This window comes from Sinocyclocheilus grahami, unplaced genomic scaffold (assembly GCF_001515645.1).
Source record: "Sinocyclocheilus grahami isolate Dianchi unplaced genomic scaffold, SAMN03320097.WGS_v1.1 scaffold696.1, whole genome shotgun sequence".
NCBI classification, from domain to species: domain Eukaryota; kingdom Metazoa; phylum Chordata; class Actinopteri; order Cypriniformes; family Cyprinidae; genus Sinocyclocheilus; species Sinocyclocheilus grahami.
In genome coordinates, this window is record NW_015505875.1 from 73,858 (window position 1) to 91,270 (window position 17,413).

Here is a 17,413-nt window from a genome sequence, read left to right on the forward strand (position 1 = left end):
CAGAAGGCTCACTGGGGGAAATGCATACTTGCGAAGGCCCCGCGGCCAGCTGTGTGCCAGAGCGTCCGTGCCGAGTGTTCCGTCGGTCAGGGCGAAGAACAACTGGCAGTGAGAGGTTTCTGGAGAGGCAAACAGGTCTACCTGAGCGGCTCCGAAATGTCCCCAAACCAGCTGGACCGTCTGGGGATGGAGTCGCCATTCTCCCGGGGTGAAGCTCGGGGTGAAGCTCGTCGGCTGCTCGTTTGAGCAGCCCAGGAATGTGAACAGCACGAAGCGACCTCAGATGCTTCTGACTCCAGAGGAGGAGGTGGTGGGCGAGTTGCGATAAGCGACGGGAGCGCAGACCACCTTGTCGGTTGATGTACGCAACGGTCGCCTCATTGTCCGTGCGGACCAGTACATGCTTGCCTCGTAAGCGCCCTTTGAGACGGCTCAGGGCAAGGTGCACTGCCAGCAACTCAAGGCAGTTGATGTGCCAGTGCAGTCGGGGCCCCGTCCAAACCCCTGACACTGCAAGCCCGTTGTACGTGGCCCCCCAGCCGGTGGTGACTGCCGCCATAGCTGCCATATGCCCCAGGAGCCTCTGAAACTGTTTCAGTGGGACCGCCATCCTGCTCTTACCGAGTCCCCTCCATACCGGGAAACGAGATCCTCTGCGTTGTGGAGAGTTTGTTCTTTTCCCAGTTGACCCGAAGGCCCAACAGGCTAAGGTGTGAGAGCACCAAATCCCTGTGTTCGCACAACTGATCCTGAGACTGCTTCATCAAGGTAGTTGAGAATGCGAATGCTTTGTTCTCTCAAGGGAACAAGGGGTACCTCCGCAACTTACGTGAAGACACGGGGCAACAGGGACAGCCCGGAGGGCAGGACCTCGTACTGATATGCTCGTCCTTCGGACGCGAACCACAGCAATGGTCTGGGGTGCGGAAGGGTCGACACATGAAGTACGCGTCCTTCAGGTCGACCGCTGCAAACCAATCTCGGGGACGGATGCACCCGAAGATGCGTTCCTAAAAGAGGTCCAAGATTGGTCGTAACCCACCGCCTTTCTTGGGTACAATGAAGTAGGAGCTGTAAAACCCCGTCTTCATATCGGCTGGAGGGACCGGCTCTATCGCATCCTTCGCCAGTAGGACTGCGACCTCCGCCCGCAAGACAGGACCATCGGCCGCCTTTAAATAACACCTGTAGAGTGTCTTAACAGACCTTAAGGAATGAAGTAAATTGAAAAAAAAAGGAAAAGTATATATCTACACGCACAAGTACATATACACATATACATTGTACACATACAAGTTCAACATATTGTCATTAGTATGAAAACTAAAATAATTGCAGTAAAACTGCAAAAAAAAAAAAGAACATACCTGTAGATGAGAAAACTAGAGATTCCAAAAATGATGAGGGCCAGTCCAGACCCAACTGCCACTATTCCAAGGACAGGAAGATGATCTGCGGAATAATCAAATAACAATTGTATAAAACTTTTAATTCAGTAGCTGACTTGTTGGGTACACTAAAGTGGAATTCACAAAGAATAAATCAAGCCCGCTGATAGCATTTATTTTCATTTATTTGATGCTTGATTCACTTAAGAAATTATGCAAATCGCTTAACGTTGAAAACATGCCCACAAAATCTGTAAAATGTAGCTTGCACTGTGCAGTTCCTGATTTTAAGGGGCTGATCCAAGTGCCAGCTTGTGGAGGATGCAACAGACCTGTCAGGTTTTACTTTAGTATAACTGCAAAGCATTGTGCGAAGTCTGCGATCCAGGCACTTGAGTCGGCTCTTTAAAATGCTGAAAGTGAGCTCATCGACAATGCGCATCTGGATATATGCCAAGTTATACCACTCTTCTCCACCATTTGATGAATCACTGCTGATACTATGAATAGAAAAGGTACCCAAATATCTTTTTTCCAATGAAAAAAAAATAGCTATATAGTTTTGTGATGTAATCTACAGTGACTCATGTAGAAAGGACATGTATAGTGCTTGCTCTTCGGCTGAACGCTGAAAACTACATCATGTAGAAAGTCCACAGGTGACAGGTTGAGTCAATCAAAAATAAAACCAAACTGAAAACAATTTTAATTCAGTTGAACCCATAAAATTGAGTAAAGTGTCAGTTGTGTGAGTTTACATGAAAAAGGTCCCCACCTTCCTTGCATGGTGAGAATCCACATGGTGGGTAGTCCAGGGGTGGGCAACCCTTTGGCCACTGAATTCTCTCTGTTGGGGACCACAAGATTTCTTTAATGGTCCCATTGTAGTGACCGACAATCTGTGTAGCAAAGAATACTCATAAGTATATTTACAGTATCATTTACTATAAGTGGAAAAACATTTTAGGGTAAGGCCGGTTTCACACTTTTGATCAAATAAATATGATTTCACACAAAAAGTGCTAAAAATGCACACAATAAGCATGTCTAGTGTGTTTTAACAAGAATTGGAGTACAGTGGGGCAAAAAAGTATTTAGTCAGCCACCAATTGTGCAAGTTCTCCCACTTAAAAAGATGAGAGAGGCCTGTAATTTTCATCATAGGTATACCTCAACTATGAGAGACAAAATGAGAAAAAAAAATCCAGAAAATCACATTGTAGGATTTTTAAAGAATTTATTTGCAAATTATGGTGGAAAATAAGTATTGGGTCAATAACAAAATTTAATCTCAATACTTTGTTATATACCCTTTGTTGGCAATGACAGACGTCAAACGTAAAGATAAAAATATATACTGTATAGAAGATTAGACGTTTTTTTAAACTTCTTTTTAATTATTCAGAAAGTATTATAAACCAATATTAAAAACAACATCTAAGTATGACTGAAACTACATGATCAGAGCTGGTTTTGTTGTTTACCTTTTCCAAGCAAATCCCAATGTTAACAAACTTTCAAGACTTTAAAACTTACAAGTTTATAACTGACCAGCTTCTAAAAATACATTTATAGCTGTCTTTGTAAAGAAACATGTAGCTTTGGAGCCGCTGCTGTGACACTGTTCAAACGCTTCCAGTGTGAATACTCTCACTAGTCTGCAGATTCAGAGACGATGTAGCTATGCAAAGCTCAAGCCTTGACGCAAAGCTCAAGCCTGCGGTGTGAAACAGACATAACACTTCATTTTTCATGTCCTTGTTACATGTTACATATACTTACTATAGTAATAACAGTAAATTATGTGTAATTACACACAACTAAGTTAAAACAAACCCTAATCCTAACCCTTTAGATAATGCATACAGTTTAATATTACTTAGTACTTAAATGTAAAATAATTACACTGCAACAAGGAAACCTTAAAATGAAGTGTTACCAATATCAGTTAAGAAAACAACATATTGTATTACAGCACATACATAAAAGAAAGATACCAAAACCTGCCAATCAGACTTTTTTTTAGTCTATGGTTTGTGGTGGAAAATATTTAATCTACATGATTATGGTAGATGATGTTTTTCTGCACATGATTCAGAGTGCGTATATGCAACACTGAACATATTGGTAACATAAGGGGTAACTATAGCAACAATGCACGGATAAGTATAGTGTTTTCATATTTCAGTTGCAACAGACCTCTCTATCTTAAACGAGCCTCTCGGTACATTTATGAATGAACAAGTCAAACTGGAAAATGAACAAAACACTTACAATCATATGAACACATGCTTTTGATTAGGACAGAATGGCAAATAAAGGATTTCATTTTTAAGCAACACATTATTTGGTATGCCGAGACATCCAACCACAGCCACATCTACAGTAATTATGGAAAATGTGGCAATTGGGGCAACAATTAGACTGTTGTTGTACATATGCTCAAATCTTTAACCATTGTTATTTATTGTCACCACGTATCTCAAAAAGATTGTCATTACAGAAACATTTCACAGGAAAGCTACATCATTCATAATGTTACTTCTGATGTTACTTGCAAAAGCAGACATCCCAAGTACTATTGCTCATACTCAGGGGTTCTGAAAATTTTATTTGTCAGCTGCAGAGACCTTTTGATTCCGAAGGTAAACTACAGTATTTTGCTGGGGGGTTTTTTAAGAAAAAAAATGGTTACAAAATTTTGTACACTAGAAAATGTGTTGATGCCTAACAGCCAATTTCTTATATAAACAGCATTAAATGTATTTCCCAAAACAGAGTAGTTTGTCATTATTTATCTTTAAATAAGAATCCATTTGTTCTGTATTCATGAGTCGACTGAATTTGTGGACATTGTACTTACTGCGTATTGTCCAGTTTTCAGGTTAGTCATTCCCCAAAGGCTAAAGTCTGTGTATCTGGCATTGTTCCGATCTGTGCTAACAAGGCCAGTCACCCCTGTGATAAACAAACACAAACCCAGGGATCAAATAAACATTTATTTTCGAGTGTTGCTTTCAAAGTTATAAAGTAAAAAGATCACATATTGTTTCATTTTTGTAGCCAACAAAAATGTCTAAGACATAGAGAAAAAAATATTGCTGGGAGGAAGCACTTTCATAGGACATTTACTAGAGTTCTCATTTGTTTTATGTATGATCTGTTTTTCATATTTTTATAAATAAAAATTAAAAAGAGACAATTGTTCATACAATACAATACGAGTATAGAGATTAAATTAATGTGGGTAGCATGGCTCAGATCTTTTGTTGCTGGAAGAATTTGATTAGATTTTGTGGACACTGGAATCTCTCGTTTAAATTTCTAAAAGAGATGTGTGAACGTTAATATCTGTTACAATGCTCTTTAGAAAATATCAATTATGATTTGTCTTTTATCAGTATTTAAAAAAAAAAGTTAAGAACCCGAATTGTAAAAAAAACTACAAAAAAAACAAACAAAAAAAACTTTAAGATCTGTTAATTATTAAGAGAATCTCTCTTAAATATATCTTGAATTATGTTTTATTCTTTTTGAAAACTGAAAAATACGGAGACCCGTACACATAGGGCAAAAAACAACATATTGTGGCTGTGAAGAGAAATGTTTAAATGTACTGAAATCAAGATCAATTTAGTTGAGAAGCAAAATCATGAGATATGTTTTCAGTATGTTTAAATATTTTACTGAAAAGACTGAAGAAAATACTGATTAAGAAAAATACTTTTTTGCAATGCATTCAGTATGCTGCCTATTCCTGTTTGTGTTTGGCACAGTGTGTGTAGTTTCCTCCAGGGAGAGGACTCAGCAGATGGGTTGTGTATTAGAAACAGATTTTCCATCCACAAGCTAGTTGGGACATGCTTTAAATCAAGGACTCTGACCTCTACACTCCCTGCAAGAGAGGCTGCGAGTTTACCGAAATCAACCTCAAAAGAGCTCTTACAAGTCCTCTGCTCACTTTAAAAAAAATCTGAGCGGATTTGCCAAAACACTCCAGCTTGACACTGCTGTTAAAAATGTTACTTGTCATCACATCCTCAAACTGTGAAGGGCTTAAATGTTATAATCCGCGATCATCTTATTGATACGAATGTCAAAGCATCATAGGTTCATATTCTAAATGCTTTTGTCAAACATGTATCTTTGAATTGGTAAATCGAGAACACTCAACACACCCCAGATCCTGCGGTTTTGCATTCTCACAGTTATGTTGATTCCATCATTCTGAGACACGCCGTCTGCTAACGCTTCACTGAGGGCTTTTGCATATAGCACAAAACCATCATGGAAACAGCCGGCAATAAAATCCATCTGAGGAATAGGAAAACAGAGATTTATTACAGGGAAACATCAAGAAATCTAAAACTTCATGTCATCCTGTACAGACATGGGGAGCGTATAGGGTAAGATATGCCAGTGAAGGAGAAATAGGGTGAGGTACAACTAACAGGGCTGTCCATTGATGAAAAATGTAACTGAATTAATTATTCATCTGGCAGAACTAATTTATCAAATTATATAATAAGAAAGCATTTAAACCATGGAAATATGACTTGTCCAAAGCATACAACTTGCCCAGCTATTGAGACATCCATGGTAAGCTGAATAATTGACCTTTTCCAAGTAAAAACATAACCGTAATTTCAAATAAATGCTAAAAAATATCTATTCATTTTTTATAATTAAAATACTGTCACGTTATCACAACTGTTCACTCCGACATACCGTGAATCCAAACAGTATAAGCCACATTTGAAAATTGTAATGCCATTGCATTAGACAACAAATATAAAGTCAATTAAATTCCAATGAAGTTAATGAAGTTTCAAGTTATAAAGCAACAGATTAAAAATTCCTCTGTGACTGTGTTATCTTGAAGAGAACTAACTTCATACATCTGCTAAAATCACCTTGGGAGAGGCTGGTTAAAAGTCATTGCAAAAATAACTCAGTAAAATTAAGCTAGTTAGCTCTAGAATTTGTTTGCAGATGCCAGTTGCTTTAATATTTTGTTTCTAATGCAATGACATTTAGATGTTTTAAGTGTGTTTAAGAGCTTATGTGTCCAAATCAGTGGCGTAACTTTGCTTTGAAAAGTGGTGGGGACACCGCGCAACTCGTTTTGCTAGTTTTTTATTTAATAACCTAATTTACTTGGGGACTGGGTTTAGAGTTGAACAAACTTAATTTTTGCTTTTCAAAATACCAGAACGTTTTTTTTTTTTTTTTTTGCGCTACAACATGCTGTTAATCAAAGCACTCTGATTAACTTTTATCGTAGTTTATAGTTATATGGAAACGAAAGTAGTTAACATTCAACCCGTTCTTTTTCATCAGTAGTATTATTTGTGATTTGAATTTTGTGAATGGGAGTTCCTCTTTTGACATGTTATAAGCCGGGCTTTGGATGCTTTCACTTTCGATTTCACGATCTTGCCAGGTTTTACAATCAAATATAATTGTCTGTTTTTGCTTACATCTATACACCTTTCACGTTTTAAGACAAAAAAAAAAGATGGATTCATTATTTTTAATTAAAATGCACAACAACAATAAAACAGTATTCAATGACAAACTAGCTTACAAAACGTTATTAACAAAAACGAATAAGATGGGGCATGGCCTACACGCTGTATTAGGCTATATAATGACTAATAAATTACAGAATGTTTAGCAAACACTGAGGAATCAAAAAAAAAAGAGAGAGAGAGCCTCCATAGCATAAGGTATGGAAGCCCGTTTCCGCCACTGAATTAAAAAAAAGGAAATTGCGACATTGTATCTCACAATTGCCAGTTATAAAGTCAGAATTGCGAGATATAAAGTCAGAATTGTGAGATATAAACTCTCACAATTTTTTCTCGCAATTCTAACTTTTTTTCTCAGAAAAGTCAAATTTTGAGGGGGGAAAAAGACTGATAAGTTCTCAGAATTGCGAGTTTATATCTCACAATTCTGACAAAAAAAAAGTCAGAATTGTGTGATATAAACTCGCAATTGCGTGAAAAAACGTCTGAATTGTGAGTTCATATCTCGTAGTTCTGACTTTATTTCTCAGAACTGCGACTTTATGTCTCGCAATTGCGAGTTTATATCACGCAATTCTGACTTTATTTCTCAGAATTGCCCGTTTATATCTCTCAATTATGACTTTTTAACTCGAAATTTAACTCGAAAAAACCTTCTCTGGTTTAAGAAGCGGTCTTTTACTTGACTTAAGCGTGAAAACCATCAATATTCGCGTCATTTTTGCTGAGCGCACCTTCTGCAATTAATAGTAAATATAACCAAAACAGGTCATTATAATTTTTATATGAAAAATAAAATAAATATAAGGAAAACTCCCCCACTTGATTTTGTAATATTCTTTAATTCTGTAGTCCTTATGAAAAGGTGCATTTCTATTTAGAAATTTAGTCCATGTGGAGATGGCGAGTCAGCGTCTGCATTCGGCAACCTCATCTTTGCACCCGACACTGACTCAGAAAGCACTAGTTTATTAATAAATAATTAAAATGTCTTCTTTTCCCCCGACACGTTCATAATCACTTTGCCGGTGCTTTGAGGCAATTGCTTTATGCGCGAGCTTGAGCGCGTCTGCCTATAGCCTATATTAAAATATATGGCGCTTATAAATCATATATTTAATAATTAATATATTATTGTATTAATCAATTTGATATAACGTGCGAATAGTTGACTAGAAAAATCTTTAGCACAGGGCAGACAAGGAAGCTCTCCGTTTTTAAAATAAACTAATGACATTACGAAAAGTGCAACAGCTGCAAATCACATCGTTATTGCACTGCACGAGTTGCACTGCACATGCATAAGGAGTCAATTTTTTTATCACCCTAATTAGGTTATGAAGAATGATTTGTTGATCTTGTTTTCCCTTTAATACATAGCCTACCTTCACTTTCAAAAAGTGGTAGGGACAATATCGACCCTGGCAAAAAGTGGTGGGGACATGTCCCACCCGTCCCACCCGTCCCACCCGCAAATTACGCCTATGGTCCAAATATATTTTAGAGAAACTGCAGACATTGAAACCATTCACGATAGACTGGATTGGTATATAATTGGTATAATTATTGCTAGCAGAAATTCAATTTTTTTTACTTTCTCATAAATTGCAGTACATTTTAGTATGTACTCAGAGGCTTTAAGGATTCATTTCCTGAATGTTTTCATTTGGCAGCTACATGTGGATCTAGGGTTTCAGGGAGTTGTTTCTGACTTTTGTCAAAGGGTACAGCTGATTCAGGAAAATGGGACTGACATAAGGAAGCCAAACTTATGATTCAAGTGCTTTTTAGTGTCATATCTGATCTTGCGGTAAAAGGAAACACAGTTTAGCTCCCAAAAGCCTATAGAGCTGAACAGAATGATCAACATTTTCAAGGCAGTGATAGAAGGCCAAAAGAGAACTACGCTAGTCTGTACAAATGTTTTGATTAAATCTGATGTGACAGATGGCTGTGCATATATGCCAAAACCTGATCTTGTTTATGAGTAACTCACCATTGAGGGTTCCAATTTTACATTAAAATCCTGCATTGCTCTCTTGTGGAGTTCTTTGCGAAAAGCGGTATACTCAGGGCTGTCTGGCTCCCGGTACGTTACAATGAACACAGACTAGAGAGATGGAGAAAAAAACAGATAGCTAAGAGTCATGAAAAGAACACAACATGATTATCCCTAGGCAAATATTAATTTCTTGACACAAGAAGTCGCTGAGAATTTTGACAACTGTTTTTTTTTTTACTCACAAAAACTCACCAAAAATGTAAATTCTGTCATCATATACTCACTTTCATGTTGACATTGTCTTGTCCTGTGCATTATTCTTGGCATAATTTAAGTTTAGTGTGAAGAACAGACTAAAATTTAAGTCATCATTCACTGATAACACTCACTTCTAGAAAGTGGTTAAACTGAATCATTGACTCAATGAGTGAACAAATCATTCAGACTGGTTTTGTGAACTTAATCAACTGATTCTAGAAATTATCACACAAGTTAAACTGTAGTCTGTTTTTCACACTAAGATATTGCATGTCTGTAGAGCACTTACAGTATAGAACATAGTCATATAGACCAGGGGGTTTCAAACTGGGGTCCGTGACGCAAAGCCAGGGGGTCCGCAAAATTATTTGCTATATCGTATTTTACGGACTGCAACTTGCGTTTTTTATCTTCTGAAACGTGCTATGATTTATATTCCAAAGTGACTTATATAATGCATTAATGTCAAATACGCAAATTGTAAACACTTAAAAGTGGGCACTTCAAGGTGTATATAGCTAAATATATTTTTCATGTCTGTTTGACAAGTAGACTGTATCGCAGAGGTTTTTTTCATTTTTAGGAAGTGGTTCACATAGACCAAGACGGCAAGTGCATTTAGTTTGTTTTCTTTATTTTACAAAAGCACAACGTTTCTCTGTCATTTTGTCATACACAAATAAAAATAGATAATTTTGAATGATGTCTTGCTCTTATCTGCTGGATATCACATTTTTCCGCTGATATAAGGAATCCAAAGTGTTCTTGCTGGCGCCTCCCGCACACACACAACATATCAGTTCTACAAATTGCAACTTGACATCACAGCCTCATCATCAGCAAACTAAATGAGACAACTAAACCTACAAAAGGTATTTGGTGACTCAATTTAACTTGTCTGTTACACAATATGTAGGTTTTGCCGGTCAGCGTGAGCATGCCGGGGTGTTTTTCCAAACACTTTTTTTGCATATGTGAAGGATGCTGTTAGATATTCGGACATGAGAGAAGTACAAAGCCTTCTTTACATAATAAGTAGCCTAATAGTTTAGCAACCAAATATTAGACTCCGTAACGATTCACTCATGGAAACGATTTATGTCAAACGAGAGGTTTGCGAGCCCACTATGTGGTTAAGTTTCAGTGTTTAGTAAGTAAGTTTAGTTTGTTATGAGCATAGCGGTAGGCGCCGATTTATGTTACTGCCGGTGGGTACAAAAAACAAGCATTTTTTTTATATAAGACACATTTTCACAGCTCTTTACACAAAATAACCGGGCTAAGTTATCATACACATACGCAACAAATGCTTAACATATTTAAACATTCTCATTACTCAGTAATTCATTATACTGGGTGTTAATTTTTTTTCTAGAGTAGGCTATACTCCGTTCAATGGTGCATTTGATGAATTCACTACACAAAATTTATCTTGCGAATTGAAATGCATGCAATTACCAACCAAATAATACACACATTCTTTATATGAGGGTTGTGCTTCACTAAATAAAATTATTTAATAAATACCTGTTTACAAAAAGCACTTATTCGCACGTACACAGGACAAAGTTTGAGTTACACGTAATATTTGAGGGAGCGCAGAGCCATGATCACTATATATATACAGTGGGTACGGAAAGTATTCAGACCCCCTTAAATTTTTCACTCTTTGTTATATTGCAGCCATTTGCTAAAATCATTTAAGTTAATTTTTTTCCCTCATTAATGTACACACAGCACCCGAGCAAGCCCGCTGTAAGCTGAGAGATTCGTGCTGGCGCCCTCTCCTATTACAATAATGCACTCTTGATTAAAATAATGCCAAAAATTGCCTCAAATGAACTATAAATACGAGAATAAAGTTGTAAAAGCTGCAATCCATTTCTTATTGGTTAAAATGAACGAAGACTATCGTGTGTTTTTCACGAGTGCATGGGATCGGCGCCTATGGCATTCAAAATGAATGTTGTTTGTAATGATCGGCACTATAATAAATTTTTTTTATACATATATATTCATTTATTTTTGTTCTGTTGTGAATGCCACAAAATGTAAATGATTTGGAGTGAGGGGAAGTAAAATTCATGTTAGTGTTTATAATGTTTTTTTAATGTAACAATTATAATGTATAATATATAATGTAACATTCGTTTTATTTAGACCTATTCAGTATTTAAATGATTTCTGAAAGTAATAGTAAAACCTGACTTACACACTGATGCAACTTATGTTTTGTTTTTGTTTTTTTCCCACTGACCTGGTGCAACTTTCCGGAAAATATGGTCAATTTAATTATATTATGCTGTAGTATTAAAAAGTACATATACAATGCACCAATAAAACATTCATATTATGTTCATTCCTCCTACCCACATTAAACTTTAGCCTTAAACACTGTTATAATTATGAGGGGGTCCTTGGAAAATCCTCTCCCCTGTAAGGGGTCCCTGGCTCCAAAAAGTTTGAAAACCCCTGATATAGACCATTTTATGACACATTTATGTGTTTTTTTTTCATTGTAATTGTATTGAAAATACGTAATTCTAAATGTTTAATTTTGTCTTTGTGCATATTTCATCTGGTCATACTTTTTGCATATTACTGTATGATTCATAGTTTTAAGTGTTACATAATGTGAAGGTGTTCCTTCTACCAGAGTTATCTGTTATTAATATTTTTAACTTTCAGTGTCCATGCATTCAGTTAATAAACAATCAAAGAAACAAACAAACAAATATCATAATATCAAAATATCATAATGTCTTACATTTTCAAAGACTCCAGGGTTTTGACACTGACAACTGCATTATGACACTGCATTATGATATTGACACCTTGACATTACTATACATGGTCACTGTCTTGTCATACTCAACAACATTGTCAAAGTTGTCAGTGTCAAAACACTGGAGTCTTTGAAAATGTAAGACGCTTTAAAGTGAGTCATTCTGGAACATAGGGTTCAGGCATTGAATGCTCCATTAATGACAAACTGGTGTACTGAAAGACATGTGGTAGCAAAATCAATTACTGGGATAGTTCACCCAAAAAATTATTTACTCACTTATTTTGTTCTAAATGCATAAGACTTTGGTTCATCTTTAAAATACAAATGACAATATTTTTAATATTCTCTCATAATTTTTTTAAGATGTTTACTGTAATATTAATTATTAATACTGTAATATTCATATTAATTGATCAAACTGTGGAATGCAAGTTGGTCCTCACTGTTTAAAACAGTGAAAACAGTTATTGACAGTCTGTTCAATAAATGTCAAGCAAGAACATTCAAGCTAAAAAAAAATATATATACAGTAACTTGTTCATCACATTAGGATGTTGTGTAATGCACATTAAACTGCCAAAGGAACAGCTCCAAATCAAGTTTAAAAGTACTCTCTAAATGGTCCCTAAGCTGTTTGACTCAATTATCTGTCAATAAACATTTTGTAAAGACTGAATTTAAAAAGCATGATAAGAAAGGGTACATTTAATGGTACAAAATTATTTTGATGGCAACTTTCAAGATGGTTTAAGAAAAAAAGAAAAAAAGCATTTTAATAATAAAAAAAACAAAAAAAAACAATAAAGGTGGTGCTGATGTTTACGCTTACACCCAATAACACATACAGATATACAGTATATCCTCTGTTGTACTTGTAAATATATTGTTACATATTTCATTGTCAATTAAAGTGAGATAAGGTAGGGGTGGTGAGGGGTGGGTGGCCCCAAAGACGTGTATCTGGGGGCCTCATTGGACCACCCAAGCCTTCTGCCCTTAATTATTTGAAAAAGTAACTTGGTTTTATTGTCCATTCAATATTAATTTTAATTATTGGTTATTTGGTTTGTGTTAATTCAATATTATTTTTAATTGTTCTTCCAAAAGTAACATTTTATATAACACACATTTCTTGTTTCTTCATTCTAGCTGTATTAACCAACCTCAAGAGAAATGACTGCAAAAACACTAATTTAAGTAAAGGAAGCCTAATGGATTATTCACAATCAAAGCAACCAGGAGGTCTTTTCAGCTGAGTATTAGTTAAATTAAAGGGTTCGTTCACCCAAAAATGAAAATTAGCCCATAAATTACTCACCCTCAAGGCATTCTAGGTGTATATGACTTTCTTCTTTCAGACGAATCCAGTCGGAGTTATATTAAAAATGGTCTTTGATCTTTCAAGCTGTTTAATGCCACTCAGCAGGTGTTGCATGCGTCAGTCCAAAAGAAGTTAAATAAAAAGCACCCATCCATAAAAAAAAGTGTCTCATATGGCTCCGGGGGGTGAACAAAGGCCTCCTGTAGCGAATCGATGCGTTTTTGTAAGAAAAATATCCATATTCAAAATGTAATAATCACTTTAATGTAGTTTGCGCCAACAGTTCAACACTGGAAGCAGCTCCGGGCGGATGACGTATGAGGTCGGCTTTGCGCATGTGCCGCTCAGAAGGGGAGAGATCAAAACAAAACAATGGTCACTTATTAGAAGTACAAAACGAGGATTTGTAAAGAAGAATGTCGGAGGATTTCAATATAAGCCAAGAGGAGACTGGTTTTCCTTTGCTAAAGTAAGGAAACTTTGCTTCCTTTGCTCCTGTAAACATACATTGGTTTTCACGAGACTCACCAGCGCATGCACAACGCTGAACTCATACGTTATCCGCCTGGAACTGCTTCCAGTGTTGAACTGTTGGCGCAAGCTACATTAAAGTGATTATTACATTTTGAATATGGATATTTTTCTTACAAAAACACTGATGTTGACAGACAAAACATGGATATTTTTCTTGGACTGATGCATGCAACACCCGCTGAGTGGCATTAAACAGCTTGAAAGATCAAAGACCATTTTTAATATAACTCCGACTGGATTCATCTGAAAGAAGAAAGTCATATACACCTAGGATGACTTGAGGGTGAGTAATTTATGGGCTAATTTTCATTTTTGGGTGAACTAACCCTTTAATAAAACCTGTCATAACAACTTTGCAAAAACCTTCAAATTTAATTCTGCATTAAAGGATATTAACATAAAAACTAAATTACTCACCTTAAATTATAATGTAGGGTAGAAAACAATTTGAAGTGTTAAGCAGCTACTCAAGCAATCTCAAACGCAGACAAATGCCACTGGGGCTGTAATGCTAAAGCTCAGAGGTTATTATGGGAATTATTAATTATACCTGGAATAGCTTGATGGGGTCATTCCACAGTATCTCTGAACTCTGCCAGGGCATTGGAACATCGCCACTTAAACTCTCTGCAAACACATCAAGGTAGAAGATGGCGTAGTCCTCTGGGTTCTTCACCTCAACCTCAAAGAGCTTCATTATTTGGAAAAACGTCTGTAGAGGTCCACAGATATACACAACTGTAGTAAAAAAAAAACACTTTATATAGAAACAAATTGTTTACTTTTTTAACATAAATATAACTGTTACTCTTATGACATCCTAAATCATTCACATTTTTGGGCTCCCTCCTTCAGTGTAAGTATATTTGAGTTGCCAATTTCATTGCAGTTAAGGGGAAAAAAATGTCTGATGATGTCATTTAAAAAGGTAATAGCATGCCTGTCCTCAGTGCCACAGTATGATAATACTGTAAAAATGTAAACATATTTACAGAACAAACTGTAAACTTTAGTTTAAATATGTAATTTAAAAAAAAGGCCCACACTGCTGCTAAAACCTGTTTTGTACCTTTAACATATACTGTCAATCACCGTAATATCATGAGTAGAGAAAGCCACATGATAAATCACAGTTCATCACAAGTACATTTTTCACAAGTTGAGTTAAGTACTAAGGACATAGAAGGTACAACGTGTCATATACACACAAATACAAAACACCATAATGTTAACACAAACAAATAATGAAATAAACATTAATTAAACAACATACGTTGTAACATAAAAGCCTAATATACACAATTGGTTAAATAATATATTAAGAAACAATTGTACTGTAAAATTACATTAAATGTTATTAAATACAAGGTTAGATGCATTACATGTTTTCCCCAATATAAAAAGGGAACATACCATTTTTACATTGATGATCACCTTATGCTGGGTACACACTAAAAGATTTTTAAAATCTTATAAGATCTTCAAAATGTCAGAGACCACAAACATGAGGGGAAAAAATCCTAGATTTAACCGTTTTGCTCCTATAGTGTGTGGTGTTTTCGGGGTTTCCCCCCCACACATCAGGATTTCTGATTGTAAATATTCAACATGTTGAATATTTACGATTCGCGATCAGGGCGCCTCCGACGTTCTTCCAAGCAGATTCAGTCACATAACACACCTCACACCACAGGAAAATCTGATAAGATAATCTTAAGAACCACCAAGGATTGTCGGAAGGGGAGAAATCAGCCCAGAATCAGCCCGATTATCTTGTGGTGTGTACCCAGCATTAGCAAGTACCACTAAAATTTGCTGGATGCACAGATGAAAATGATTTGTGGGTTGCTCCTAGCTCTTAAGAGGATGGATCGAAGCACAGAGGTGTACTCTTCCTTGCTGCATGCCACCATATTGATGCACACGTAAAATCGTCTGCATATGTGTGTGTATGTTTTTCTTGGCGTCTACGCTATGGGCATGTATTGTTTCCATTAGCAGTGTCTTTCGGTACTGCTTCTGCCAGACTCCCAGTTAGCAGACATTTCCTTAAGTGTTAGACCAAAGCCGGCCCCAGTCTGCCTCTCAGCCCCCAAATCCTCAGCTCTTCCAACATAGTGTAGACAAATGCATGCCAAGTAGTCCTGCTGTCTCCTGGAAGCGCTCCAAGACAAATGTACAAAAAGGCTAGGAAAATGTTCAGCGGTGTTATAGAATTTATAAGGATCTGCCTGGGCCTGGCTGATACAAAGCCCATGAAAACTGTTGGAGAACATTTTGTTTCAAAAGAGTCTATGATGGGGTTGTGAAATGTGCTTGCGGTTTTTGTGATTTGTTGAATGTTTGCACTAGGTCATTTTTAAAAAATCTTTTGTTTGTTTTGTGCACTGCTCAAAAGATGCTCAGCGGTGCTTTGTTTATTCGAAATTGTCACAACTGGTGGCAAACAACACTGATGTCACTGTTTGTGACTCTTTGAAAATATGCTTATATCAAATTAAGAAAAATAAAAGATGTGTTATTGATTCACTCGATCATCTCAGACATGTCTGAATTTGATATGCCGTGAGTTGGATTTTTAAAAAGGACCGTATAATTCCCTTAACTGCAGTCTTTTTAAGAGTGAAGCATGCACACTCTGGTCTATTGTTTGTGCGTTAGGTGTGTGTTTGGAGTTTGTGTAGCGTCCCGCATCTGTTATAGATCGTTCAAACGTTTGAGCAACCTAATGCTCGCTCTTTCATATACACACACGCAAACAATGTCTCCTATTCAGCTATTGGACATTTGGTTTTAATCTGCTTTCATTCATTTGAGAGGCAAAAATATGTAGGTTTGAGAAATGTAAATTAGAAATGTTCTTATGAAGGCTTTCAGTGATTTCTGACATCTAATTGTCAGAATTAACATTTTGCCATTAAAAAAATATCATTTAAATTATGATTCAGAAACAGATTAATCAGGAAGACATTATTATTATTATGGCTCATACTGAATGATAGGCATTTCAACAACTGGATTTAAGTTTGGCATGTACCTCCTACTTCGTTTGTGATGCAGATATGAATACCCCAAATTGTGCAGCTTGAAAATTTGAATGAGAGTTTTTTCCGACTTGAACCAGTAAATAAGCACCTAGCAACCACCCAAAACAACCTAACAGTATACTGTAACATGCTAAGAACCACTCAGAACAACTTTCAGAATACATTGTTTTTAAGGAACAGATCAAAATTCAAGTCTTTAGAAATCTTAATCTACAAATAGCAACCACAACCACAAAATCCAGCACTTGTTTAAAATACAGAATTTTGGCCCCTTAAGAAGAGTTAAGACAAAGGTTTTACATCAGAGATATCAAATGCATGATATCCATGTTATGCATACCTTTATGAAGTAGACCAGGATAAGATTTTCAGGGATTAGCAACTAAAGGCATGCTGCCAATACATCCATATTGTACATTTCAGCATCTACCCAAGCATAAAAAAGTATGTTTTTGTTCCTGTAAATGTTATGTACAAATATATTTGTGTAAACAATGAGACTAAGCTGGACATAAGTACAATAGCCTCTATATGTTTCCCAAAT

At 36.3% G+C, this 17,413-nt stretch overlaps 1 protein-coding gene across 3 annotated transcripts in view; it reads right to left on the reverse strand.

Moving 5' to 3' along the window:
• LOC107559735 (atrial natriuretic peptide receptor 2) overlaps window positions 1-17,413 on the reverse strand; it is an 83,610-nt gene that overhangs the window by 60,226 nt on the left and 5,971 nt on the right. For 2 of the 3 annotated variants that reach the window (XM_016243656.1, XM_016243658.1), the window contains exons 2-7: window positions 14,373-14,560; window positions 8,916-9,029; window positions 5,567-5,702; window positions 4,252-4,346; window positions 2,164-2,287; window positions 1,368-1,452 (exon numbers count right to left, since the gene is read on the reverse strand). In XM_016243656.1, the coding sequence (XP_016099142.1) occupies window positions 1,368-1,452; window positions 2,164-2,287; window positions 4,252-4,346; window positions 5,567-5,702; window positions 8,916-9,029; window positions 14,373-14,560 (742 nt within the window). Of the gene's footprint in view, window positions 1-1,367; window positions 1,453-2,163; window positions 2,288-4,251; window positions 4,347-5,566; window positions 5,703-8,915; window positions 9,030-14,239; window positions 14,323-14,372; window positions 14,561-17,413 lie in introns of those variants that run through there. The other variant, XM_016243659.1, reaches the window with a different exon arrangement.